General features: G+C 36.9%; 1 protein-coding gene across 1 annotated transcript in view; it reads left to right on the top strand.

Moving 5' to 3' along the window:
• ABI3BP (ABI family member 3 binding protein) overlaps positions 1-27028 on the top strand; it is a 114745-nt gene that overhangs the window by 24133 nt on the left and 63584 nt on the right. The window contains exons 17-33 of the mRNA XM_007469979.1: positions 1174-1233; positions 2051-2134; positions 3431-3490; positions 4296-4379; positions 5538-5597; positions 6385-6468; positions 8302-8358; positions 9392-9451; positions 10101-10181; positions 10785-10844; positions 13019-13093; positions 13972-14028; positions 14676-14747; positions 15196-15243; positions 16000-16065; positions 18294-18368; positions 22666-22740. Of these exons, the coding sequence (XP_007470041.1) occupies positions 1174-1233; positions 2051-2134; positions 3431-3490; positions 4296-4379; positions 5538-5597; positions 6385-6468; positions 8302-8358; positions 9392-9451; positions 10101-10181; positions 10785-10844; positions 13019-13093; positions 13972-14028; positions 14676-14747; positions 15196-15243; positions 16000-16065; positions 18294-18368; positions 22666-22740 (1158 nt within the window). The remainder of the gene's footprint in view (positions 1-1173; positions 1234-2050; positions 2135-3430; positions 3491-4295; positions 4380-5537; positions 5598-6384; positions 6469-8301; positions 8359-9391; positions 9452-10100; positions 10182-10784; positions 10845-13018; positions 13094-13971; positions 14029-14675; positions 14748-15195; positions 15244-15999; positions 16066-18293; positions 18369-22665; positions 22741-27028) is intronic.

Genomic DNA, 27028 nt, shown 5'->3' with positions numbered 1-27028 from the left:
GGTGAGAGTGAACAAGATGAAAACAGGATATATATAGAGGCAACCAGAGGGGGCAGAGTCCCTGCTTCTTCTAAGTGCCAGGCAAAACATTTTTGTTGGTGATGATGCATTTGAATGACACTAGTTGAATAAGGCTAGTATTGTTCTTAATGAGCATCAGAAGTCTCTTCTTCCCATACTTGGATAGTTTTCCCTGTACTGAGAGTGGACAGGTGCTTTACTGGATGCCACAGACTAAGAAGTTGCCTCTTACCTAGTCTTCTTGTTTGGACAGAAGTCACAAGATCTTTCCAAAGCTGAGTTCTCAGCAAGATGATCAGAACAATTTTTGGCTATTTGTGTAATGGCTGCTTGGTTATTTAGGAACTTTTTCTGCAACCATAATTTGATAAACATAGTAGATATTTTCTTTATTCAGCATCCACAGAAGTACAGGTTAGTTTTCCACGTGCTTCTTGAGGGTTGTTAGAAACATATTTAAGTAAAAGCCTAACAATATCCTAAAGTCTACCATAGCAGACTCAGGTATTCAAGCACTAACTACAGGAACTGTTTCCCTTTTGTGGTGCTAAACAGAGACCAAAGGTAATGACTATCTCATGAGATGAAGAAGTTCCTAACTACAGTTTGGCCAAGTCTGAGCACAACAGTTGATTTCCCTTTCTATTAGTCTGCTAGGGCTGCTGTAACAAAATACCACAGACTGGGTGGCTTAAACAACAGAAATCTATTTCTCACAGCTATGGAGGCTGGAAGTCTAAGATCAAGGTATCAGCAGGTTTACTATGTCCTGAGGTCCCTATCCTTGGCTTGCAGATGGCTACCATCTTACTGTGTCCTCCCAGGGCCTTCTCTCTTTGTGTGAGCATCCCTGTGTCTCTCCCTCTCCTTTATAAGGACAGGAGTCCTCTTGGCTTACAGCCCCACCCTTATGACCTCATTTAACCCTAACTTCATCTTTAAAGACCCCAACTCCAAACACAGTCACATTGGGAGTTAGGACTTCAACAAATGAATTCTGAGGAGAGGCAATTCAGTCCATAACACCCTTCATTCAGAAATTTTAAAAAAATATTCTAGAGGCAGTGTTACACTGGCAAGATTCATTTTGACATGAATGTTGTAGCTCTTCATACACATTTTTTTTAAAACCTCTTTTGTTTATTACTGCAGTTCCTGTTACAGACCTTGAACCTGTTACTTTTACAACTGACACCTCTGGGACCACATTAGGTAATGACCCTGTGCCACTTGCCTAGATCTTTTGCTGCTCCTTGTACAGTCTGTTCAGTCTCCATCCCCATCACATGGCTTTTCCTCTTTCAAGAGATGACCACTATCATCCTGCACTGCCATTCAGCCACTGTCTTCACTTGAAGAGCCCTGAAGCCTCTTAAAAACAAGGTTCCTGCTGTTTTTAGGAGAGCAGGCATGAGCTTAGTTCACAACATTTACCTGCCACGTGGGGCATTTGAAATCATCACATCGCCTTGTGCTTCGTTGAACAGTGTTCTGTGTTAAAGCTGAGTTTAAAACAAATTGGGATCTATTTCCTCTCTAGGCTGATCAGCAATAACAGCTACTCTTAAGCTCCTTTGCCATCTAAGTTTCTAGATTTTTAAAAAACTATTTGCATGGTGTGTTTGTTTTTTTGTTGGTGTTTTAACTAAAGATGTGTTTTATTACTAATTTGACAAATAGGCAATTATCCAGATCTGAAGTTAGGGTCTCAGTGTGACCCTAACTTCCCCTCCCCTTGCACCAGTATTGGTCCTTCTCATTTTTCCCCCAGTAAGGAAGTTCTATGAGTATCTGATTACAAGTGCTAATTTTCATGCCTTGAATGAGTAATTTGACTATAAACATGAGTTTGCCTCCAAAGTACCCTCAACCTTAAAAAAAAAAAAAAAGATGCATTGGCATAAAAGGAGTAAAAATTTTAAACTACAAATTCATGGAACTTTAAAAACTCTAACAGGTTTTGGAAAAACCTCTCCTCCATACCCAGAGCCATACAATGTAGAATAACATAAGGCTTTTCTTTCTTTAGCTACCAAAGCATCACAAAGACCTCGTCGTCCACGTCCCAGACATAAAACCACACCAAGCCCTCAAGTACCTCAGACCAAACCGGGTAAATGTGTGATTCGTTGGTTTTAAGGGTGAGCCCTAGTAACCTGTCCCATTGAGGATGCAAAGCAGTGCCAAGCTCATATTCTCTCTAAGCATGAAGTCATGAGGCATCATCAGTAATGTCTCCTCTACCAGGTGTTGAGGAGAACATGACTGGGTGAGATACAGTTGGTGCCAGAATACCATATTCTTTTTATGTGTGAGTCTTGACATACATTTAGTATATTTTTTACTATAAAATTCCAGTTTTACTTCTTTAACAAAGCCAATATATTATGTTCAAGTAAATAAACAAATTGTAAGTACCTTGCAAATTCCTGGACCAATATTGGCAACTGTGGGTGATATGCCAGCTGTGGGAGACATTTCATTTCTAAAACTGTAAAGTTGAGAATATGTTTGCATGGTACAAGGGAAAAGATCAAGGTGGACTGGACTTGGACCTTGGACCTTGGGCTTTAGGCCCCCTATAGGATTTGAATGCATGGAGGGAAATGTGAACCAAGGCAGAAGAACCAGAAGTGTGGTGGTTGGGGGTACCTAGAACAGACTGTCCTACTTATCATGGTCAAAACCTGGCTGTTGATGATGCTACATTTGGATGGATCCATCCAGTCAATTGAAAGAGGATTTTGAGGACCTGGTTCAAGAGCTTAGATTTGATAGAGAGACATCAACAGTCTTTGATTTCCACTTTTTCTGGGCTTAGGCCAGAGAGATGCTCTACTGAGTATTTCAGACCGAGTAACCATCTTTATCCTGCTCTTTTATATGTCGTGGTTTGGACAGAGTTCTCAGACTCTTTCCATAGACAAGCTCTTGGCAAGACCAACACCATCCACTTCAATGATTAATTTTTATATCTGTTTCAAACTTATAAACTGTCTATTGTATCCATGTTTACTTAAACACAGTAAGGGCTCGTTTTCAGCCTCCATAGAAGTACAGGTTGATCAGATTTTTTTTAAAGACAATTTCTTTTTTCAGGGTATATTAGGTAAATGCCTAAAAATATTTTCCAGTGCAGAGTTTTCCATATCCGTTAGAATCCATTAGTTAAAACCTAGGAGAATTTCATGTTGACTCAAGATATTTCCAAGGATAAGCCTAAGACTGACCATGACTGTCGTTTGGCCAAATGTTCAAAGAACAATCCTCTACTTTCTCTGTGTTTTTTTTTTCTTTCTTTGTTTCTGTAGAAGGAATGATATATAAGCAAGTTTTGTTGGGGTGTGAATGTTCTAACTTTTCATGTATTTTTAAATCTCTTTGGTTTACTGTATTCCTTTTTGGTCAGTTCCTGCTACAGTCCTTGAACCTGTCACTCTTAGACCAGAGGCCCCCAGAACAACATTAGGTAATGATAAACTGTGTTTTCAGCAAGACTTATCCTGCTTGTTGTCAGACCCAGAGTTTCATCTTGCTCCATGTGACAACAGTTTTATTCTTTGTGGCCATTCAATTACATTCTTCTTAAACTTATGAAAACCCTTAAATTACCTGTTGTTTTTAATAGAACTAGTCATGTGTGACCCTACTTTAGGATATTTATTTGCCACGTAACCTGTTTGAAATTGTCTCATTCTGTGTTTTATTCCAGCGGTGCTTGTGGAAAAACTGGTTTTCAAACACATCCCGATCTCCCTCTTATCTAGACAGATAAAGTCATCAATAGCTCTCATAGGGCCAGGAGGATCCATTCATTGCACATCTACATTTCTACCTTTTTTCTATTTGCATAGTATTTTGTTGTTTTGTTTCTATTTAGGTAATAATATGTTTTTATTTTAATAGTTAGAACATGTACCAAAGATTGGAAGATTAAATTATAAACCTCAGATTGAGTGTGACTATTCTTCATTATCCATTAAAATTTAGCAACAGTTCTTAACCTTTTTGTTGCCCAGTCAAGCTGCTCTATGAGACTTTGATTATAATTACTAATCTTCATTTCTTATATTAAAAAGTGATTTTTGTCTTCAAAGAATCTTCTATGATAAAAGAAGATATAAAAGGAGTTATGTATGTGACAAAAATCTCAAACTAAACAGACAAAAATCTAACAAGGTGTAGAAGATCTAGAGTCATGTTTTTTGCCTCCCATAGCTTCCAGAACGATGGGTGATGTAGTTATGTAATAACCCAAGAATTTCTTCCCTCAGCTTCCAAAACATCACAACAGACAATTCATCCACATCCCAGACCAAAAACCACACCAAGTCCTGAAGTACCTGAGTCCAGACCAGGTAAACTTGTGTTCCTAGTTTAGAGTCCCAACAACCTAACCCAGCAGGGTGTTGAGTAATCCCAGTTTTGGGGAGTAACCAATACGCCCCATGAGAGTAAAGATACAACTCGTATTAAGCTGCAAGTTCCCGCTGTGGAGCTGGCAAGAAGAGCACAGTAGGGGGAGATCTGTGGGGCAGCTGAATGCCTCTTTCTTCCTCTGTAAAATCTTTGTCACTGTGCATTTTATTAACTTCCATTTATCTCTTGAAAATAAAGCTTCTTGTGAAAAATTAGGCATATTCAGTTCAAATTGACAAACACTAAGTGCCTTCAGTATCCTCCAAGTTGTATACCTCTAAAGATGCTAATGTATCAGATGTGGGAGACATGTTTTAGTCCTCAAACCTGCAAGACAGTTAAGAACAAAAGCCTTTCCTTTGGAAATAAAATAGAAGATGGCATTAGGCAGCATCTATGCAAATACAAGATTGATATTTGGGTGCTACCAACAAGATGTGCTAGGGACATAAATATTTGGAGCAGGGAAAGATAAATTTAAAAAGAGTGGAGCCTTGAAATCATCCTAGTACATAGATGGGTAGAAAGATGGAAAGGTTTAAAATCAGAAAGAATGGATCTAAGTAGAGACCAACCAAAGGAGAAAGTCTAACTGTAATACTAGTATAAAGGATGTGTGACTTCAAGGTGGTAGTCAAAGCTTTTCTAGATCTTGATTGGTCCATGGACTCCCATGGTGGAGATCTTTAGGCACCTGATGAAGCAGTTGAGATTTGATCAAGTATGTATCAGCAAGCTGTTCTTTGCTCATGAAGGCATGCTCTTTCTTTGCTTAGTCTGGAGGGATATCCAATTTGATTCATCATGCTGAGGCCTCAGCCTCTTTCCAAAGATAAGTTCTTAGCAATACCCACACATCCCACTTTGGCTTATTAGTTAGAATCAGATCATCAAAGAAGGAGGACTAAGGAAATAGGTACCTGACTGAGGTATGGCCAATTTTTAGGAAATCAACTTTTACTCTTCTAGCTTAAGAGTTTTTAAAAGTTGCTATGTAGTTCTAGAACCTATATTGTACTAGTAAGATTCTTTTTGAAGTAAATGTTTTGAGTTTATTTAAAACAATCACTTGGTTTATTTTTAATACTTTTGGTCAGCTCCTACTGCAGACTTTGAACCTGTTACATTCAGAGCTGAGGCTTGGGTGACAACACAAGGTAATAACACATTGTGATCCTCAGTAAATGCTTTTTCTTCTCATTGTCAAACTCATTCCATCAACATCGAAGCTACATAAAGCTTTTGCTTTTAAAGCTACATTGTCATCCTCTGTTGTCACTCCATGATATTCTTCACCCTAAAAGAATTGAAGTCTCTGACTCTTAAAACAAGTTATCCCTTGTTTTTAAGAGAGCCATGCATGAACCTAACTCAGGTCAACTGTTATACATGTAACCATCTGAAATTGTTTTTGTCACCTTGTATGTTTTTTAACCAATGTTTTGTAAAAGCTGGGTTTAAAAAGCAATTCTCTTGACTCTAACGACTATTACGGTGTCAGGGAGGGTTCTTTGTGGATCTAAAGGTCTACTGTTTTTTTAACTGTCTGTGATATTTGTTCTTTAACTGACATTTTAGTTAATGACATGGTCTTATTTTAGTAAACTGTCAAAGAGTTTGTACCTGGCTATCACCACTACCATAATATTTTAGCAGTGATTCTTATCCTTTTTATTCAAACAGGAGTTCTATGAATGATTATTCATTTCTTGAATGATTCTTCACTTTTATAATTGACTCATTGCCAATGAACTTTCACTTAAAAAAAAAACAAACCATACTATTATAATAAGGGTGAAAGTTTCCAATTAAAAAGTTACAAAGACACATTTCCTAAAATATGAGGAAATCTAATAAGTTTTAGGAAACCTAGAGCCATGTGTCATGCTACCCATATCTTCTGAACTACAGACTCTATAGTAACTGAAGGTTTTCTTTCTTCAGCTCCTAAAACATCAAAACGGACCCGTCGTCCACGTCCCAAACCTAAAACCAAACCAACTCCTGAGGCACCTCAAACCAAACCGGGTAAATGTGGGTCTCTCGTTAAAGGACTGAGTCCTTGCAGCTCTTGGGAGTCTGGGGTTGATGCTAGTAGTGGGAGTGATAGCCCCTGTGAGTCCCATGTGGGTAAAGGCACAAAATGACCTGCTGCTGCTTCCCCCTATTAGCAAAGGAAAACGTGATGGGGGGGACGCGCGTGGCAGCTGAATTCCCTGTGCTTTCTACACAAGGATCTACTCTTTTACTATGTATTTTATTTACTTTTTCTTATTCCATTCCATTCTTCTCTTAAAGAAAAAAATGTCTTAAATAGAACCAAGCATTTTTATCTCAAGAAACAAACACGAAGTGCCTTCCGTCTCCCCACAGCCCATCAAGATCTGTGAGGATATCGCAGAAGCTGGCGGCTTGTTTTTACTTCGCAGTCTGTAGTAGAGTCAAATTCAGAACCTGCCTCAACGTGAAACATTAAAAGATTGAACCAAGGCAGTGTGTCTGTGCAAACTGAGCTGGGTTTTGTTGTTGTTGGTGGTTTTTTTTTGCGGTATGCCGGCCTCTCACTGTTGTGGCCTCTCCCGTTGCGGAGCACAGGCTCTGGGCACACAGGCTCAGTGGCCATGGCTCACGGGGCCAGCTGCTCCGCGGCATGTGGGATCTTCCCAGACCGAGGCACGAACCCGTGTCCCCTGCATCGGCAGGCGGACTCTCAACCACTGAGCCACCAGGGAAGCCCTGAGGTGTTTTTTGTAGGGGTTATAAACATCTCTGAGCTGAAAGAGAGAAAAGTCTATGAAGGACAGGAATAAGGAGTTGGAAAGAGGTTGGGTCTTAAAATCATAGAGATAAACAGACAGAAAGTAAGGTGTAGAGACCAACCAGAGAGCACAGACTTCTGGAATAAGGGAGGTTCTGCTTCCAAGAGGTGATGAATAGTACTGAGTTTGGATGGGTCCATAGGAGCAGTTGAAGAAAATCCTTGAAGGTATGACTCAGAAGTTTGGGTCTGACCCTAGAAGCATCAGTGATCTCTTCTGCAACTGTCTCTCCCTCCTGTCTAGTGTATGGAATTTATGTGATTAGAGCAGAGAGCTGCTCTACTGGGCACCACACACTATATGTTCTTTATCCTGATTTGCTGAGTGCCTTTGCCTCAAACAAGGTCTCAGCCTATTTCTAAATATGAGCTCTCAACAAGATCTACAAGATTCACTTTGCTTAATTCTTTTCTGTGCCTCCTTTCAAACACGAAAGCTATTTATTGTATCCATGCTTATTTAGACATGCTATTTTCTTTCTTTTCTTCCAGTTTTATTGAGATATAATTGGCATACAGCACTGTATAAGTTTAAGGTGTACAGAATAATGATTTGACTTACGTACATCGTGAAATGATGACCACAATAACTTTACTTAGTTTAATGCATCATCTCATATAGCTACAAAATTAAAGAAATAGAAAAAAAGATATTTTTCTTCCTTGTGATGAACACTTGGACATGCTGTTTTCTTAAAGCTTCCACAGAAGAGCCAACAACTGCCATAACAGTTACATAAGTATATATTTGGTAAAATGTTTAAAGTTTCCTAGGTCAGTCTTCTACAATGATTGGAATTAGGTACCTAGACACCTAGGAGAATATCATGTTGACTTTATTGAGATATTTATCAGTTTGTGTAGTCTGTGACTATCTCATAAAGAAAGTTTACCTGGCTTTAGGTGACCAAATCTTTAAATATCAAGTACGCAATTTCAGAAAAATAATTTCAAATTGTAATATACCTATTGAAGCACTATTATACTGGTAAGATTTAATTTGCTGACTTTTCACATGTGTTTATTTCCTTGCTTTTGACTAGTTCCCACTGCAGATCTTGAACCTGGTACTTTTAGAACTGAAGCTCCAGAAATCGTGGGTAATGAGAATGCGTGTCCTTCAAATAGTGCTTTTCCTGCTCATTGTCATACCATTGTAGCCACAGGTTCTCCTTCATCTTAAAACCATTTCTATACCCTCTGTTGTCATTCCATTACAGTCTTTACCTTGCAATTTTGCTACGTTCTATGTCAGGTTATCTGTTGAATTTAAGAGAACTGTGTGTATGCTAATTTCAGGATGTCAAACTGCCATGTAACCACTCAATGCTGTGTCATGTGATCACGTGCATTTGCTTAAACAGCATTGGCTATTTTAAGCTTCCTTTCAAACATGAATTTCCATCTATCCCTTATTTTCATCACTCACTTTTTCCTCATCAATTATGGAAATACCATGTTTTTTGATTGTGTTACTTTTTATTGAATTAGTATCTATATGATTATATTGGTAGATCTCTTGTTTCAAGGAATGATGTTTTTAGTTAATGGTCAAATTTTTGAATGTGCCTGAGTCTTGAAAGTTTAAATGATGGGCTTTTGTGATAGAGTAGGCTGACTCTTTCTCCTTCTCTAACAGGGTTTGATGGAGTTTCTTAACTTTTATTGAATCAAGGACCACTTTGAAATTTTGATGAACACACTCCATTTGTTACATTGATCCTTATACTTTCAAACAATGTGAACTCGTTATTGTACCCATGATTATTGAAATAGTAGATATTTATGTCAACGTGTATAGAAGTACAAATAGACTGATAAATGCTTTTTCCAGTAGTTAGAAAAGTATATATTATATAAATGTGTAAAAAGCTTGTCCAGCAGAGTCTTTCATACCAGAATCAGATAATCAAACATGTAGAATTCCTTGTTGACCACAGTGATATTGAGCAAAGTGCAATGGTGTACCTATTTTATGAGATTAATTGATATTCACCACAATTTGGTCAAATTTGCAAAGAACAAGTGTGTGTCTCTTTTCTCCCAGTCCTGAAGCTTAACAATTGGCTTCTGAAATTAGTCTTCAAGTGAATTTTTAAAATCTCTTTGGTTTATTTTATTATTTTTGGCCAGTTCTTCCTACAGTCCTTGAACATGTCACTCTTAGAACCAAGGCTCCAGAAACAACATTAGGTAATGATATTCTGTGTTCCTCAACAATTTTTTCCTGCTCATTGTCAATCCATTCTATCATCATCATCATTGTAATAACATTATCACCAGCTTCATAAGACTATCTTGTCATCCTCTGCTGTTCTTCAACTTTTTCTTCTTAATAAGAGTATTGAAGACTCTAAAAAGAAGTTACCTCTTGTTTTTAAAAGCTATGCATGGACTTAGATCAAAATGTCTGTCTACCATGTAATCTTAATTGAATTTGTATCATGTACTTTTGTCTAAACAGTGCTCACATTTAAAGCTTAGTTTCAGACATGGTCGGGAATGTCTATGTCTTCTCTAGACCAATTAAATCATAACAATTTGTATGGTTCCATGGATAGGGGGGCATATTTAATTTCTTAGTGTGAACTTACTACGGTTTGATGATAGTCCTTATCTTTTTTAGACATTTACAAGACTCTTCATTTCCTGACTTAATTTTATGTGTGAGTTTTACCTCTGAAGAATCTTCAGTGATAAAAGAATTAACAAAATAGGCAAACATATTTGCATCTTTAAAATATATGTCTTAAATTTCAAGGAAATGTAACATATTTAGAAAATCTGGAACCTTATTTCCAAAACCACCTTCACTAGAGTAATCCAACGTTTCTTCCTTCAGCTCCTAAAACATCACGAGTTCATCGTCCACGTCCCAGACCTAAAACCACATCAAGCCCTGAAGCACCTCAGACCAAACTGGGTAAATGTGTTATTTCATGGTTTGAGGGGTAAGCCCTAGCAGCCTGTCCCAGTGGAGTCCCAAAGCAGTGCCTCCAATGAGAAGTAACAGCCTTCATGTTCCCTAAGAGTCAAGGCATTGAGGTGTGGTTAACAGCTGCTTCTTGGATGAAGTTCTTGGTCTCTCTTATTTATAGCAAGATTGACATAGTCACTCATGGTTATTTATTGCTATATCTACATTTAAACACGTTATCGATTTATTATAGCTGTGAATACATAAACATAGGTATTTTTTTCCAGCTTCCAAGAAATGTAACAAGTTACTTTCACATTTTTTTGTGTATATTGCCTAAACAGATTTTCCAAAGCTAGCTTCCATGTGAGAATTGGAAAATCAAACACCTAGGAAAGGCTCATGTTGACCATACTAAGATTCATAGCAGAGTTCAAAGGTTGTGCCTATCTTCTGCAATGAATTTTTCCTAGCTACAGAGACTGTTTGCTTTCTGTGAATGCAAAAGTTTAAAAAAATTGTCATTTGAAACTAATGTTTTGAAAGAAAAATTAAGACTTTCTATGTGTGTTTAAACTTTCTTGTGTTCATGTTGTTGCTTTTGGTTAGTTCCTGCTACTAGCTTTGAACCTGTTATTCATAGTTCTGAAGCTCCAGAAACAACATTAGGTAATGATTTTTGTGACCTCATTAAATGCTTTTACACTCATTAAAAACCCACTCCATCACTGTCATGGCCAGAGTTTCTCCCGCTTCCTTCGAGTGCTATTGTAATTCTATTTCATGCTTCATCTTTTATGTAGTCAGGATTCTTAATTAAGGTGCTACCTATTGCTTTTAACAGTTGTCCCTGGATCCAGCTGAGGAAATCGATCTTCCATGAAAACCCCTTTAACATTTCATTATATGATTCAGTGAAGAGTCTGAAGTCCAAATTGTTTGCCTTCTATTTGGTATTTAGATCTATAAAATGATAATAATTAAGTACCATGAAATTTCTCTGAGCAACTTATTTTCTGTAAGATATTTGTGATATCCTCATTAATCTCTCCCTATTTTAAGGAATGAGGTTTCCCTGTTATATTAAATTACCAAAAACAAGTTGCTTCCTGGCAGTGTCAATTCTAGTGAATCTAAGTTACAGACTCCCGCATCATTGATGAACTTGACTATTCCTTATTCTCCACCACAGTTTAACATTGGTTCTTAACCTTTACTAAGTAGGAATCTCTCTGAGTATCTAATTATACACATTAATACCTATACCTTTAAATTAACAAATTTTGTTATTATTTTGGTCTCTAAAAGACCCTCAGTGATAAGGAACAAATTAGATTGGTAAAGTAAAATTTTTCAAACTCAGGCAATAAACTCAAGAAAATCTAGTATTTTACAAAACATTGGTACAGGTACAATGCTGTTGATGGTTTCTAGACCTACAAATACAATAGCAACTTAAGATTTTCTTCCTTTAGTTTCAAATCACAGGGGAAAAAATCCTTCTCCCAAACACTAAATTTCCCAAAGCTTCACAGTTTAAAAATCAAGAAAATCTATGGTTCTCTGTTTAAGGAGTCCTTCTAGCCCATTGCAGTTGGGCCCCAAGAGTGACAGTGATGTGGCTTGCTAACTTGCATTTCCCACCTCTGTGCCCTCTAACAGAGAAGGTAGAAGCTCTACAATTGCATGTGGACAAGAAGGTTCATGGTTGGAGATTTATATGGTAGCCAAATGCATAAGGATTCTCTCTGACAAAAGATGCATCTTATTCAATTCTCTTAGCATTCTATTCCATTCATTTCTTAAAATAGCATTGCTTCTTTGTCTTAGGTAAACAACCATTTCCTTGCCCTCTGTGGTCCCAGCACCACATTAGCAGTTGAGTAGGGTAGGGTGTAGAGCAGAGGAAGAGATCAAAAGTAAGGGCATGTTTTACCTCTTGAATAAAGTACAATATAATTGTGAAGGAAACCTGTTCTTGAGTTTTCCTTAGATAGAAGATAATTTGCTTATACAAAAGCAGCTTGTTTAGAAAGAAAATACTTAAAGGAGTCAAGGATCTATGTGGGCTGATAGAGAATAATGAGCTTTGAAATTAAGTAGGATTTGAATTAGTGGTTGGAATGGTGGGAACGGCAAAATAAAAAAGTTTTGACACCTATTGAGGGTACCCAAGGGGATGGTCAAACTGGGACATAGAATAAAACACTCCTAGATGATACTGAACATTTTGTTAATGATACTGTCATGAAACCAGCTGTAGGAAATACTTAGAATGCCCTTGTGGGAATATAGATTCAGATACAGTAGTCATTGAGAACCTCAGTTTTTCAAATAGGCTCTTCCTTTTTCTAGAAGGATAGTTAAAATCAGGGATCAGCAAATCAGCAAATTTTTTTATGTGAAGAGTTAAATAGTGAATATTTTAGACTTTGTAGACCATTCAGTCTGTCACAGCTACTCAATTCTGCTGTTGTAGCTTGTAGGTAACCAAAGCCAAGATGTAAGTGATATGTAAATACACCTTGAATCATCTTAGTTTGTAGGTGTGGCTGTGTTCCAATAAAACTTTATTTGAATTTCATACCATTTTTACATGTCATAGATTATTACTCTTCCTTTAATTTTTTTTTCAATAATTTAAAAATGTAAAAATCACTCTTAGCTCACAGATCGGGAAGAGGGCTGGATTCGGGAGGGTCATAATTTGCCAATCTCTGCTTTAAATAATGCATACTCTGCATTGCCTCTCCATAACCCTGTGATTCTGAAGGTCTATGTGTTGCTGCCTGTGAAATAAATTATCCATAATTAGTTTGACAACTTAGACCCTCTTCTTTCAGCTCCCACTGAACTGCATACTCTTATTTTGAAACCAGTGACATCACCAAGCCTAGAAATGACACAAAGTCAACCTGGTAAATAGATTATTTAATCTATCTGGGTACACCATGAGCTTCAGGGGGCATACCCCAAGTGTTGTATTTCCAAATATTAAAAAATACAAAAGAATACACATTTAACAACTCTGTATATTGTACATGCTCCTTCCATGATTACATACTGGTGTAAATTAGTATACATTATTTCATATTAATTATATTATTCAACTGTATAGAAATACTTATCTTCATTTGGGTTTACTCTGTATAATATTAGAGAATCATCACATATCTGATTAAGTAGTCAACAGAACCACTTAGAAGAACTGATTCTATTCTTTACCTTATATTTTCACTAAGACTTGTGGTTCTCTTTACTAATAAGATAAACTTCTGCTCTACTATGTGAAAAGAATGCTCATTCAATTGTGACCATTAAGGAAGGAGAAAGTTCTCACTTCAGTAAAGATAACAAAATTTCACCTTACACAATATGAGCCTAAACATTATTGCCCTTCAAAATTAAAAACAAATTTTAAAGATTATGCTTTTCAATGCTATTGCAACTCTCTGGCATTTATTTTGAAACACCAGGTCTTATTTTTAACATAGGATTGTAATTTCTTTTCATTCCTTTTGTGTATCTCTTAATTAACTAAATGGCATTTTGATGCTTATGTTGATGGAACAAGGTTCTATGGTTGTTAATGATAACTTATAATACTTATAAAATTCTGAATTCAGTTATTAGAGTTTTCTTTAGGGTTAATAGTACTATTTTTATTATGGTAACGGCTGACATTGAGCACTTACAGGTACAAGGCACTTGTCTAAATACTTAGTTTGTATGAATTCATTCAATGCTCACAACAACTCATCCTTGATCAATTTTACCATTTTGTGTTTTTTGCTAGTTTCTGAAGTCCTGGAATCGGTTACATTTAGCACTGAGTCATCAAAGGAAGCTATAGGTAATAATGTTCCCCAATGGGAAGTCAGGTATATGTGCTTTTCCATCTCATTGTGGAAGTCATTTTGGGATGTCCTCATGCTTTGTGACATTTCATGGCTCCTCACGTATTGCCTGTGCTCATCCAGTGAAACTTGACAGTCAAATGTTTTATACAGCCCATTTTGCTAGTATCTGTCGTGTTGCTATGCAAGTTTCACAATTTCCTTGCTTAGTTTCCTCTCACTGTTAATGCATAATTTCATATTTTAATATCCTGATCACTTTTAATACAAACATGCACATCCTATTTTTCATTTTCATATTGTTTTTAGGATTCATCCCCATGCTTTCAAAGGATTCACTCTATGTCTTTTTCTCACTAGAATCCTTAAACAAAAATAAGGAAGTGAAATTATCTGCTTTGCTCCAGGTAGAAATCGCTGTAGACCCTGCCAGTTATCATGTGTGTGTGTATGTGTTCCACACTGCACACTGCCTTCATTTCCTGCCTTCATTGTGGTCATCTTCATAATCTACCTAAATGTTGTCTACTCTCACAAATCTATCTACTTAATTAACTTCTGTTTTAAAATTAAACAGTGTTCCATTAAAGTGGGTGCTATGGGCTGTCCACCACTAACCCGCCATTCCCTGTTTCTTCCCTAGCACCAACTGAAATAGATTATGTATATTCCACTGCCAAAGCACCACTCAGGCCAGAAGAGCCAAAGACTGAAGGTGGTAAAGGTTTCCATGCTTCTATTTTTTATTCAAAAAATTTTTAATTAGTATCACATTTCATGGAATTTGAAAGTTCAAGCTGGGTTAGTTGATCTACAGTGGAATAGCTTTGAAGGCTATATCTTCTAAAATTCTTGAATTCTTAAAATGATAAGTGACTCTCTGAATGCAGAAATTTCAGTTTCTCTGTGGTATCTAAATATTGAGGCATAATAAATTTGACAGTTAATGACAGTTAAAACATAAATATTAGTTGGAGGATTAGGGTTATAGAATAGGATTTCCCTCTTGATTCTTTTTTCTTATCCTAATCCATTGTCCTATCTGTAAAAATGTGATGCAGATTCTCAAGAGAATGAGGTGTGTTGATATTCAAGAAAGAGATACTTGACTGTGGCCTAACATCTTAAGCTTTTTAAAATTGTTCTCCTTTGTTTTGATACAGTTGTGGAATCTATTACAAATGTGTCTGAACCACCTGAGATCACGCTAGGTAATGACACACCCTGGCAGTTTTTGCCCTCATTGTCGCCATCACCTGAGAACCCAGGTTCTCCCTCACTGTGAATTCATGTTGCAACATCATTCTTTGTCATGGCAGTTAATTTTCTTTCTAGGTGCTTCTATTCATAACCATTGTCCAAAAAGTGTCTTCTCCCATTCAGCTTTGTATCTAGACCTTGGTCTCTCTCTACTTCAGTCACTGAAACTGTCAAATCTAAAGTGTCTTTTTTCCTAATGTTAAACATTCTGCCAGCTTGGTATTATGTTGAATACTTCAGATAATATTTTTTGTATGATGATCCATTTATACCTTCTGCCCTAGCAACATACTTTCCATTAACACTCATTTCATCACATTCATTTACATGTTTGATTTTTTTCTTCATTAGTTAAACAAAATTCAGTGCTGCTGAATGGCTTATGCCTTAACATTTTAAATTTATTTTTCTCCTTATGGTTCCTCCTGAACCTATCTTTCTAGCACTGTTGGGGATGTACTAGTGTGGAGTGAGGATTTAAAAAGTAAGGCTATTGCTTACCTTGAAAGTATTTTGTAACCTGGCATCTCTAAGCAGCTTTTAAACTAAATGCATTATGAAGAAGCAGGAGTGCTATTTTGCTGTAGACTTGCAATTTGCTTTCTTTTTTTCTTTAAAATCCACTTGTTACCATCTGTTCTGTCATCTGTACTCAAGGTGTGTGAAGTGCTATAGTAACCCTGGGTACTTTCCTTCAATTACCGTAGAAACATCACCTCTGCCTTCCCAAACTGTAATCCTACCCAGCCCAGATGAGCCTCAGACCGAACCGGGTAAATACGTTATTTTGTGTTTCATGTAGAAGGTGAGTGTTTGCAGAACTTACAAGAATGGAAAGACAATATATATGGGCACTATTACTAGTTATCAAAAGCCCTAACTTAATCACTGCTCACAGTATTTGACCCTACCTTTCTGATGCCCCACTCCTCCTTCTATCCATAATCTATAGCCAGTCATATGGCAGTGTTGTGAACATTATTTAGGATATAACTGAAAAACACCTCTCAGCTGCTCTGCAAGTCTTTCATATAGAAAATAGTAATGTTTCTGGGGAAGAACATTTATATTCTTTTTAAAATATAAATATCCCAATTTTAAATACTTTATCATCTTGACTAGTTTTACAAGGTCTGTGGTCATATAAAAACTATTTTAAGATAGTTAATTTGTTTAAGATTAACCAAAACCTCCAGAAATACTGGAGCATTCCACAAAAAAGGGTACAATTGGTCAGTCATCTTGTCATTATTCAGGTCCCTTACTACTTTCTACTGCTCCTTCCTGTGGCAGTTTGGCCATTTCACTGCATACAAATAAGAGAAACTGAAGTCAAACTGGTTACTTGGCAAGTCATAAGGGTTTACTTGATGGTGGAATTTGAAATATGGGAAAACAAATCATCAATGCGGATAACTAAATATGCTGCTTACAAGGGAAAATTTTCTCAATATCTGCAGGCTCTCTTGGAATGTCAGTTTATCATAAATAAGCCCAAACTTGTATTTTGATGGCCATTAAACTATTTTATATGGCTCTATTTCCAAAGGAGATATGGATATTAATTTTATTCATTGTCCTCTAAAATGTCCTGTTAAATCCTGTTAATATCCTTTGCCTATTAAACTCTACAGTTTAATTTTTACCAAAATTCCACACTGACTGCATTAGCTGGATCTGTGTCAATTATCTCTAACTTTTCTGAAGTTTTGTTAAATAGCTTTAATCACTAATATGATTGAAATATTTAATCGTAGATACTATCAGTGATACTAATCTCATTCTGAATCATTTTTTATAGAATTGCCTCATGACATGTCTTTACCTGCAAGATGGTCTCTTATACCCTGGGGAAGCAAATAGCCTATCAGTACGAACTTCGGCAAGCAAAGCAGTTCAGAGTCAGAATATCACAAGACTAAGGACATTGTAGAAATATAGAATTTTAGGGTTGGAAGGGCTCTTAAAAATCCTGTTACTGTTGATGAAGAACCCAATGTTGTAGACCGAGTGATCCACAAAGCGAACTCTAAATCTCCCAGCTCCAGGCTCCTAAACCAGTGTAATCTCCAACATATCTTGTTCATCTCTCCACAGGCAAGAAGATTCCACTGAAACCATTGCATGCCTTGTATATTTTGACTCACTATCAGGAAGAAGTCCCTACAGACTCAGCTTCTTCTTTTATCTAATAACTCTTATTTTCAGCAAGCTTTTCTTAAGGTGCCTGAAACTCTGTGACCTTGAAAACCATTTTGTTTCTTCTTATCTCTCTTTATCCCAAACACACTGAACCCAACCAAACAAGGTATTTCCACAAGCTGCGATCTTTCATTTGATAATTCTTTTCCTCCAGCAGGATAAACTTTTAATTTTCTTGGTGAAGAAATAATTGATTTTTTACACTGAATGTCCTAGAACTTCTTTGGGAATTGCTCAGCAGAAGAATAACTTTCTTCAATAATGTATCCTTTCAATTTCTGTTCAATTTTTCTTCTCCAATATGACCAATAAAAATTGTGTTTTGTTTAATAAGATTAATTTTTTTCCATTAGCACTTACTATTAAGATACATTCATTTTCTAGGTATATTTGGAATGTAATGTGCTTTTTATTTAGAAGAAATTGTATCTCTTTGCACTTAAAATATTATACTGGGTTATTCTGATAAAACGATGTGAACTTATAATGATGAATTATTTTATTATGAAATTTATTTTTAACCTATTTAATAGGTATTTGAAGTGGATATTTCTAAAATTCCAACAGTTTCATTTGCCAGCTGAATATCTTGGATATCTTTAATGTGCTGCCTTGGTGTTTTTTTTTTTTCCATTATAATAAGAAAATTACCTTCTTATACTTTGTGGCTCTTTGGGAACTTTAATTGCTGTGTATTTAGGTCTTCAATTACTCAACAAACATCTTTGAGATCCTAGAGGTTTAGGTACTGTGACACTTGAAGACCTCAAGAGCTCCGAACCTATATCCTTTCTTTTAGTGCCCAAGCAGACACCGCGAGCTCCTCCCAAACCAAAAATATCTCCACGTCTAAGAATCCCACCGACACAGCCAGGTAAATACTTATTTTATTATTCTGGCCTGAAAATTTTGATATTAGCGGAGTTACTCTGTTGAATTATAGCAAGTTAGGTTTTTAACCCTTATAAAATAAGACTTCCTTTGAAACCTAATAAATATTTACATTTATTTTTAGACTTTATCAAAAAGTATATTATTGGAGTAGCTTATTCCAGAAGCTTCCCTTTTGTTATATTATTTGAGAGGGGGATGGAGGAGAATGGAATTTCTTAAAAGAGTAGCCTGCCTACTCCCTTCACTTCTCGCAGCTTGAGAGAACCTTCCATGGTCCTTGAATGTCCTCCCCCTGCCAATCACCTAATTTTTTTGGCCTTTCAGTCAATTTTATTTAACATTAGGTCATGAAGATTTTTAATATATATCCTCTCCTGTAAAATAATAACATAATATTGCTTTGGTTGTTTTGCTAGGAATTTTGGGAAGGACCTAAACAAGAGTCATTATAAACTATTTTTTATTCTGTTCAAGAAGCTCTTACTTGAATGATTGAATGATTAACTCTAACCCTAACTTATCAACCAAGATCTTGTCCAATTCCTCTGACTGCCTTGGCAGATCTCCATTTCAGGCTACCATAAAATTGACATGCCTCAAAGAAAGCTCATCTTTGCCTCCTTTCAGTTTCTCATTTATATCTGTTGCAGATCCTGAGCATTTTACATCGATTTTTAACCTCTTCCTCATCCGGCCTCTGCAGTCCATCAGTTTTTCCAGACATCTCTAACATTGGTCCCTACTCCAAGCATATACACAGTCATGCCTAGTCTATTGTCATGAATCAACTGATCTCCTGTCTCTCTTCTCTCCTAATTTAAAATTGTACCATCCTTTGTGCTTAAGTGGCTGATTAATTCATTTCATCAGTTAGTCACTTAACAACTACTTATTGCATGCTGACCTCACACCAGACAATGTGCTAGACACTGGGAATGTGAAACAAAATTTCATCCTTCTGTAGTCAAGGAAGTTATAGTCTAGGCCAGTCCCCTAAATCTAAATTTATTTTTTATACATGGCCCACTTCCAAAAAGCATATGAAGTGCACCTACCCAATTTACTAGGAAAGGAACCCTAACTATAACCAGTGGTCTGGGGAAAGGAAAACGTTAGCAGCATCAAAATTATGCTTGATCTAGGTAGTAGCTCTGAATTACCGGCACAAATTCTTTAATCATATCTCAGTATCCCTACTGAAAGAAAAACACTGTAGATGTGGGGATGGTCTTTAATATCTGAGAGGTATTAACACTTTCTTTAATATTTCCGAGAGAAATTTTACCTATTGCTTTTTCTTTGAAGGAAAACTCCTTAAAAAACAGTTCCATTTACTACATCTAGCTAATGATTTTAAGTCTGCTTTAATGTATTTTAAAATATGTTTTTTTTAATTACTAAAACTTTGCTAAAAAATAATATGGGTGTGATATGTAAGTAGATGAAGGTACCAAAGCAACAATCATCTGAAAGAATAAGAAATTTAAAATAATAACAAGAAATAAATTTGAACTATTAATATATAAGAAATACTGGGGAAAATAATTGATGATTAGTGAATAAGTAATGAATAATAGAATAAGAATAAAAAACAAAGCAAGTATATTAAATTTGTGGATAGGAAACTAAAATCTAAGAAATCAGCAGATAAAATCACGAGAAGAAGCTCAACCTTTTATGTGAATATAAAGCATAGAACAAATGAGGCAGAAAAAGGAGAAATGGAAAGAAATAAGAAAGCATAAAACAATGAATGATGGAAAATAAGAGAAAAGATGAGAAACAAGAAGTGCTGGAAGTTAAAACATTGAGGATATAAAGTCCTCATTAGTAACATTTTAAAAAGTAAAGGAGATATGAACTAAGAAGGAAGACTTATTCATAATTTTATCTTTTTGAGCCATACTCTGCACTTATACAAATACAATATAGTAAATCAGGAGCTTACTCTAATTTCCCATTATGACACTGTATTCTAAGTTTCAACTTTGTTTGATTTTGATTTAGACCTTTAGCTAACCTTCCTCGACAAGGTAAGCAACTTCAGAATGGATAGATGCATACGCTCAGTGGTTCCACTCTCACTCTGAAAGCCTGGAGTGACTGCAGGCTATAACAAGAGAGCATCATGAGCAAACTCCCAGCCCATCAGCATCTCCCCTGGAAAGTAGCTACAATCCAAACACTTCTAGCTTTGTCAGGGCAACCTAGTGTAAGGGGACTATTTGGAAAATTGATCATGAAAAAATGCACTCTACTTATTCCTCTTAAAAGTGGGTGAAATTAGGATCTCTCTTACCCAGGAAAATATGAGCTTTACTTAATAGATCCCAGCAATACCCTAGGTTTTTATAGTCTTTCAAGGATATTTGTGTATGTATACATATGTATCACTCAGTAGTTCAAAAACAAATATTTAAACCCTAGTAGTACTCCCTCCTTACCCCTGGCTAGCTGTTGTGAATTTCAAAAGGCCATTTGAATGGGAGAATGTTCTGTTTGTACGTGCAATATCAATACCAAACGCAAATTATTATTGTTGGGCTATAAGGGCATCATCTAACAATAGTGTGTACAACTTAAAGAGCAATGCAATGTATTCATCTACCACTGTTTTCAGAATGAAATTCTGTAATTGGGCATGCCACCTCATTTATACTTAAACTATGTTGATAAATTAGATAGCAAAAGTTAAATTTACTATATTTGGCATTTGAGGGGATAGTGGGATCAAAAATTTGGAAGAAACCATCAAGAATATTTCATCATTAAAATACAGGTTTGATTTTTATTTCTTTTTTTTTTTTAATATTTATTTTATTTATTTTTGGCTGCGTTGGGTCTTTGTTGCTGCATGCGGACTTTCTCTAGTTGCAGTGAGTGGGGGCTACTCTTCGTTGCGGTGCGTGGGCTTCTCTCTTTTTTTTTTTTTTTGCGGTATGCGGGCCTCTCACTGTTGTGGCCCCTCCCGCTGCGGAGCACAGGCTCCGGACGTGCAGGCACAGCGGCCATGGCTCACGGGCCCAGCCGCTCCGCGGCATGTGGGATCCTCCCGGACCAGGGCACGAACCCGTGTCCCCTGCATCGGCAGGCGGACTCTCAACCACTGCACCACCAGGGAAGCCCAGGTTTGATTTTTAGATTCCTATGTTCATAAGTGATAATGAACAGTCCTGCTAATGATTTTATATCTAGAAATCTTATAACCATCAAAATTGCTCCTAATTCTTGAGGGGGCAAACAATGTGAAAAGCAAAATATACTCAGATCCTTCAATGTCAAATTTGTAAAGATTCTCCAGAAGTAGAAACAGATATGTGTAGGGGTATAGCTTTCACATCATTTTGACATTTCACACTTAATTCTCACAATCACCCTTTCAGTTAGGGCCGGTTTATTAATTCCACCTAAAAAAATGAGGAACAAGTTAAAATGTGACCTGCAGAGCTGGGATATAGCGAGCCCAAGTGTTGGGACCTAGCAGTCATGTCTGGACCTCAGTGTTCAGGTCTTGTCTCTGGTGCTTAATGATCACGTGACCCCAGGCAAATAGCTTTAAAGTGAAGCTGATAATTCCTTCCTCTCAGCAGTACAGTGAGAATCAAAGGGCATAATCCTTATGAAAGTACTTTTGAAATTGTAAAATGAGCTATAAATAAAGTAGACCTTTTTTTTTTTTCCTAGTATCTATTACATTTGATTGCACCTTGTTACTCCAAAGGAACAGCTGTGGAAAGACAATTTTGGTTTGTGAACATGTCCTTTAAAGGTTTATTTGGAGCCTAACAATTGCCAGGGATGTAGAATGCGAGCCTACCCCTTCCATTCCGTTGCCCACTTCTCTTTCTGCTGTTGCTGAGCTGACTTTAAGCTGCTCTTTCCCATACTTCATGGGCTCCCATTCTGACTTCACTGAATTCATCTTCACAGAAAGACATGGGGATGGGTTTAAGAAGTCAAGCAAACATCCACAAAAGAAGAACACTCTTGCATTAATTAAATTGCTATCTCTTCTGAAATGACGTTTTAAAAAAATTATGCATCCTGTTCTTATGCTTAGTCAAATTTTGCTGTTTCTCACATTTCATTTTTCTTAAAGTATCTGGAATTCTAACTGATCTGTTTTTAGAGCTTAAGGTTTATTTTTCCATCTAAATCCCATTTCAATACTTTTTTAAAATCAGTAATCAGCCTTATACTTTGTCATATCTTATGTGTTAAGCAAGACTGGGAGATGCTAAAACCAAATGACTCATGATCCGAGCTCTCTCTTTCAGCTCCTAAGGTGTTCCAGCGTGTTACTCCGAAGCCAAAGACATCACCAAGTCCAGAAGTGTCCTATACTCAGCCTGGTAAATGCTTTATTTCATGTTTAAGCCAAATGCCTTCTACAGTCACACTCTGCTGCAATGAAACATGAGGACTGATGGATGTGAGGTCCATGTTTCACTTCTGTTCAGGTACCACGTTGTATCATGCATGATATAATAATTTCAGAGTGTTCATAAGAGTTATCTAAGTGCTCATATGGTAAGCCATTGATATAATCCAAAGGCATAGAATTATGCCAAGGGTAGAATGCTTCTTCTAGAATTAAAATTCTCTTATTTTTTGACTTCCAAAAAATAACCTACCAATGTTAACTATGCTGTGCTCACGTTTCACCAAGATAAAATAAAGAATTGGGGATTTTCCCACAAAAATGATAAAATGATGTTTTACAAATGGAGGAAATGATGTTTAACCATTTTCTTGTGTTCAAACATTTTACACTATCCAGCATTGCGGGTCTTTTTTTTTTTTTTTTTCCTTTTAAATTCTATTTTATCCATTCATGGAGCAGTTGCTTGAGTCAAGAAATTTGTTTCACACAGGAAAAAATGATTTCTTTAGCTACAGATCAATTTCTTGCCTATCATTTGAGAAGGATTTTTGCCCCTTTATGGGGGGAATAATCTCGTGTTTGTGGGAGTAGTCAAGGTAGGGACTGCAAGGACCCAGACATTTCTCTAGATCCTCAAGTGACTGTACAAAGCTGCTGTTAGCTTCACTAATCAGTTCACTGTTGGTTCACTAATAAGCCAAACCAAGTTTTTAACTAGAGTATCTGAGAAATACAATAAGTTCCCCCCCACCTAGTTTTTAAGGTCCAATTATTATGAATTCTTAGATGGTCCTAGAAGCATATAGAACATTCCTAGAACCAAAGGATTTCTGAGCTGTAGCTTGAAATGATGACATTTTGGAGGCAAGTGAATTCACTTGCTATCATGTTTTCCAGGTTGTATAAGCGCAGGGTGTTACTGTCGCTGTGGGATGGCTAGGTTGTTGCAGGTGGTGATAGGCTGCAAAGAGCCTCTTTTGCCCTGAAGTCTAGACTTTAAATTAGTACTGCTAAATGCAACAGTCAATATTATAAATGCCAATAAGGAAAAAGCTGATCTTCCCACTTGCAAAAGGTCAGCTTCTTGTTTTCAACTGAGGAAAAAATATGTAACGGAAACGAAGTCATTACGGATAACAACAGTAGATATGAGTGATTATATTCACTTTTCGTTAGAGAAAGCAATACTATTGGTCCTGATATGACATAATCTCATTAAACCAATATATCTAATAGTTCAACTTTTTCTTCTTTTTTAAATGTCTACTATTTGCCTTAATTCCATCAACACCTTCTTTTTCACAGACACTCTGATCTGTACGTTTGAGCCCTGGAACAACAGCACAAATGCTCTCTCTGGAGCCTTCACTGAGCTTATTCTATTGACTTTCCAGTTCCAAATGTTCAGATTGAATTCTGTCTCTAAACCTAGTGTTGGTCCTGCCATTGTGTCCATCAGGGGTTCCCCTATTGCTCCAGGGGTGTGATGCTACAGGAAGAATCACAGGCAGTCTTTACTACTATTTAATGTTCTCCCAAGTGTTTTAACAGACTGGATTCAAACGGTCTTGGGGTTGTATCTAGGCTCAGGTTTGCATCCTAATGAGCCCACAGCCTTGTTTACTGGCTCCTCAGAAAACAGGGTAAATTACATGTAAGCTTAATGTGTACTTGTATCTCTATCCTTTTTATAGAGATAGACACTGTATAAAAATGTAAAAAGTAGTACTGAAATCAGGACATAGTTATGTTTTAACACAATGTTTATCTCAAAATTTATACTGAGAGATATCAGAAGTGACACAACTGAATTTTTAGACTGGTACCAGATAAGTCAGTCTCGGATTATCTGTACAGCTCTTTCATTCTATAGATTCCTAGGTGTAACACAGGTTTCATCCAGTTAGGCCTTTAGAAAATATCTTTCAGTCACTCAGTTGAATTATCTACAACACTTAATGAGGAATATAGACAAACTGAGCCCACACATCATGTCCAGAACCAAAACAGAGCTGGCTTTTCTTTTGATCTGCCTTGGAGGAATGCTTTTGAATTCAGAGCAAAGGACCTGCCCTGATGCCTGGCTCAACAGAGCTGTGCCTTCTTTGTAGATTTGTTTCTGTACCAAGGGCTGTCTTGGCTTTGTTGGAACTTCTGTAACCACAGAAGTATTTGGATAGACTTCAGTCATCGGGAGCAAACCAGGGGCAAAAAAGTTTAGATTTCAGCAGGCTATCCAATCCTACAAATGTTCTGTAACTGCTCTCTTGGGCAAATTCTAATTTGCAGTCACACATCAGCATTTTTGCAGTTAGGAAAGAAGAGACTAATGCTAAAATGTCTTTTGGAGATGGAATTGCTAGGATGTAGACAATGACTGAATGGTGTTATGGAGAGAAGGATGACACTGTGATTTCTAGCTTGGGCAGGTGGTAGATGATAATACCATTGACTAAGGCAGGGAACAAAGAGGGAGGAATGAAGGCTTGTGTTTGTACATGCTAGGTTTGGAGGGCCAGTAGGACTGGTGGTTGAAATGTATTTTTGGATATCTAAACAGACGTCGATATTTAGGATGTAGATTTGGGAGGCATGTGTCTACATATAGAAGGTTCTTAAATCTTGTGAGTGAATGACATCATCCAGGAGAAAGTACAGACTGAGAAAATAAGAGATCAGAGATCAAAATCGTAGGGGACACAGTTATATTTAAAGAGTGGACAGGGGAAGAGGAGCCAGCAGAATTTGCTGTCGAAAGATCCAAGAGTAGCAGGAAAGAGGGACTCGGGAGGCAAGACAGGGAAGGGCAGCCGTCAATGACAGTGAGGTGGACAGGTGTCAGAAGAGCTGTTGGACTTGACAGTGTGGGTCCGGAAGCCTGCATCTGAAACCTGTGGGCCACTGCTTCAGAATTCAGCAATTTTCAGACTTTGGAAAGGTAAAACAGCACATATACCATCGGTTACAAGCATATTCATAAGTCTGCAGTGAGAAGTATGAACAGTCACACTACTCAGGATGAATAAAAACTGCAAATAGCCTCAGGTCAGTTCTAGTCAGGTTTTACTGTCAAATAAGTTAAGAAAAAAAAAAAAACACTTTCTGTCTTCAGAGCATTTTGAACTTCAGAACTATGGATGAGGCCTCATGGATCCATGGGTGCAGGAGTGGGTACAGGAGATCAGGAAGCCAGTCCACAGTGAATGGAGAAGATGCAGTTAAGAGACCGGGAAGCAGAGGCAGATAGAGTTTTTAGATGAAAGGAATAAGAGCAAGAAAGGGATGATTTGAAGGGGAAGCCATGTCAAGGAAATGGTTATTAATGTTAGGATGTTGGAGCATTTGAGCTGTTTTATAGGTGGAGAGGGAGAAACTCATGGATAAATGGAAATATGGACTAATGGAGAAAAATAGAAGATAATAGAAATAATGGAAAGCAAAAGGCCCCAGAGGAGATGGGAGGGAAGGTGACCCAAGAGCACAGGTAAAGCTCTGAAAGTGGTCTCTGAAAGGGCAGGAAACCTGCTTCCTCTCAGACTGGACCTTGGGGTACAAGGTTAGAATAAAGGAAGAGGGAATCTGGAGGTGAAAAGGGTGTGTGACCTATGTGTATTACTTTTCTAAGAGAATTTCTTTGTAGCCTATTGCAGGGGTAAACCTTACTGAAGATTCCTTATTCCACCATTTCTATCAGAGAGCGACACCTTCATTCTCCCGTTTACTCTGGCAGAACATTCATGCGTATTCATTTACATTTGTCCATATTGGACATTTCCACTCACAATTGTCTCACGTTAGTTGAATTGTTCTTTGGAAACGTGCCCTTTATTCAAAAAGACAGTTAATATAACTGGTAAGTTAATTGGCTATTTAATATAAATGGTAAATTGGCTAATACAAATGGGTCTAAAATATAATAATGGTAAGTAATCTTATAAAAAAATCAAAACTGCCTTCTTTATAAATTGTCATGATTTACACTGATAAGTTTCCTCCAGCATGGAAGATTTTGGTTTTAAGAATCATGCTCTTATTCAATTTAATATACGGAGGAATGCCACATTGGGAAAAAGAAAAAAACAACTTTGCATTTGTTGGAGCTGCCGTTGACCAAGAAAGAGAATGATTCATATCCCTTTCCTGTGAATATTTCTAGTTCTTTCCTTTCCACTGATTTCACCTGCTTTAGAACGTCTGGCATGGCAGTTATTAAATCATCCCTTCATGGCTAGAAAGTGCCAATTGCAGCAGCAGGA

This window comes from Lipotes vexillifer, unplaced genomic scaffold (assembly GCF_000442215.2).
Source record: "Lipotes vexillifer unplaced genomic scaffold, Lipotes_vexillifer_v1.1 scaffold1438, whole genome shotgun sequence".
In the NCBI taxonomy this organism is placed as follows: Eukaryota; Metazoa; Chordata; class Mammalia; order Artiodactyla; family Lipotidae; genus Lipotes; species Lipotes vexillifer.
Note: the sequence above shows the minus strand (reverse complement) of the source record. Positions and strands in the feature narration are given on the sequence as shown.